This window comes from Colobus angolensis, unplaced genomic scaffold (assembly GCF_000951035.1).
Source record: "Colobus angolensis palliatus isolate OR3802 unplaced genomic scaffold, Cang.pa_1.0 Scaffold219, whole genome shotgun sequence".
NCBI lineage: Eukaryota > Metazoa > Chordata > Mammalia > Primates > Cercopithecidae > Colobus > Colobus angolensis.
The window spans coordinates 909,345-911,861 of NW_012115366.1; the positions used below are offsets into that span (position 1 = coordinate 909,345).

General features: G+C 43.4%; 1 protein-coding gene across 3 annotated transcripts in view; it reads right to left on the minus strand.

The window, feature by feature from the left end:
- Positions 1-2,517, minus strand: part of CDC25B (cell division cycle 25B) — a 19,805-nt gene extending 17,288 nt beyond the window's left edge. For all 3 annotated transcript variants that reach the window (XM_011943293.1, XM_011943294.1, XM_011943292.1), the window contains exon 1: positions 2,400-2,517. In XM_011943293.1, the coding sequence (XP_011798683.1) occupies positions 2,400-2,407 (8 nt within the window). In that variant the 5' untranslated portion in view covers positions 2,408-2,517. The remainder of the gene's footprint in view (positions 1-2,399) is intronic.

Consider the following 2,517-nt stretch of genomic DNA (forward strand, 5'->3'; position numbering starts at 1 on the left):
GAAAGGAAGGAAAAGAGAGAAAGAAAGAGAGAAAGAAGGGAAGAAAGGAAGGAAGGAAGGAAAGAAGGAAGGAAAGGAAGGAAAAGAGAAAGAAAGAGAGAAAGAAGGGAAGGAAGGAAGGAGAGGAAAGAGAGGAAAGAAAGAAAGAAAGAAAAGACGCATGGCAAAGAGTTCTCATCCAGGTAATCTCAGATTCATTTTTGCCCAATGACCACACACTCCTCTTGGGCCAAGCAGTGCTCTGGAAAAGTCTCCCCGTGTTCTTCTGGACCTTGAGATTAAAAGAATATCTTTTATATCTCAGGGATAGGGAAGGCCTCTCTAAGTAAGACACAAAACCCTGAAGCAATAAGGAAAAAATTGACAGATTGAAGATTAAAATTTTCTCATATCCAAAGATTCCCTAAGCTAAGTGAGACAAGTGGCAGACTGGGAGAAAACATTTGCACATAGTTAACAAAGATTTTTTCTTCAGAGCATGTAAAGAGCTCCTAAAAGTCAAGAAAAAGACAAACACATGGTCAAAGGATATGACTAGAAAATTCACAGGATTCAAACGGCCAAGAAACATGAAAACAGAAATTTGCACTAAAACAGCAGTAAGTTACACTTTCTTCTTTTGGTTTCCAGAATGCCACAGTAGCCTGGTTTTTCTCCTGCTTCACGGGCTCCTCCACTTCAACAGTCTCTGTTTGGTTCTCTCTTTTCTTCTCTTTTTCTTTCTTTCTTTTTTTTTTTGAGATGGAGTCTCACTCTATTGCCCAGGGTAGAGTGCAGTGGCATGATCTTGGCTCACTGCAACCTCTGCTCCCAGGCTCAAGCGATTCTGCTGCCTCAGCCTCCCAAATAGCTAGGAGTACAGGTGAGTGCCACCACACCTGGCTAATTTTTTGTATTTTTAGTAGAGATAGAGCTTCACTATATTGGCCAGGTTGGTCTTGAACTCCTGACCTCAGGTGGTCTGCCTGCTTCAGCCTCCTAAAGTGTTGGGATTACAGACGTGAGCCACTGCACCTGGCCTCTTTCTTGAGCCTTTAACCTTGGAGGACCCAGGGCACTGTCCTTGGTCCTCTTTTCTTCTTTGTCTACACTCACCCACAACTTCATCCAGCCCCAGGTCCTCAGCCTGTACCCCTAGGTCACAGCCTTCCTCTCTGCCAACTGCTGGAGTTCCCCTTGGTGCTGCCCTAAGAGATTTTTAAAAACACAGTTGGCCGGGCGCCATGGCTCACGCCTGTAATCCCAGCACTTTGGGAGGCCGAGGCGGGCGGATCACGAGGTCAAGAGATCGAGACTAACTTGGCTAACACGGTGAAACTCCGTCTCTACTAAAAATACAAAAAATTAACCAGGTGTGGTGGCGGGCACCTGTGTCCCAGCTACTCCGGAGGCTGAGGCAGGAGAATGGCGTGAACCCGGGAGGCGGAGCTTGCAGTGAGCCAAGATCGCGCCACTGACCTCTAATCTGGACCTGGACGACAGAGCGAGACTCCATCTCAAAACACACACACACAAAACAAAAACAAAACAAAACAAACAAACAAACAAAACAAAAAAAACACACAGATATACGTTCATTTTTTTTTTTTTTTTTCAGAAACGGAGTCTAGCTCTGTCGCCCAGGCTGGAGTGCAGTGGCGCATTCTCGGCTCACTGCAAGCTCTGCCTCCCAGGTTCACGCCATTTTCCTGCCTCAGCCTCCCGAGTAGCTGGGACTACAGGTGCCTGCCACCACCTCCGGCTAATTATTTTTGTATTTTTTAATAGAGACGGGGTTTCCCCGTGTTAGCCAAGATGGTCTCGATCTACTGACCTCGTGATCCACCCGCCTCGGCCTCCCAAAGTCCTGGGATTACAGGCGTGAGCCACCAGGCCCGGCCCGTTCATTGTTTTAAGAGCTTGGCATTTTAATGTTTTGCTGCAAGAGAGGGAGGCTTCAGGGATTCACACTTATATACATACATGATGTTATTTCTGTAAGTGCAAACACATATATTTATGGCTATATGCATGGAAAAGCCCAGAAAGTGACACACCAAGATGTTATGAGTGTTTATCTATGGGTTTTGGGATTACTAGAACTTTAAAAATGTCATTAGCACCATCAAATACATTCACAACTGTAATGTTGATTACAAAAATAACTTAAGGGTGTAACAATAGGTTACATACGCTAGTGTTCATTCATAGTTGGAAAGCTACACAATCATTAAAAAGTGTGTTGGCAATGATACTTACCGATATGGCAAAATTTTCACTACTTGATGCCAGGTAAAACAGCAGGAGATGCCAGATATACAGTCTATACAGCCTGATGCCAGTTTTATATAATAAATTTTAAAAAAGAAAATTACATGCGTCTAGAGAAAAGACTGGAAGGAAATGTATCAAAATGTTACCTGTGCATCTCTCTAGGTGATGTGAAAGGCGTTTTTCAACTTCTTGAATTTTTCAGTTTCCGAAAAAAAAAACCAAAAAAAAAACCTAGTTTTTTTTTTACCTTAATTAAAAAAAAAA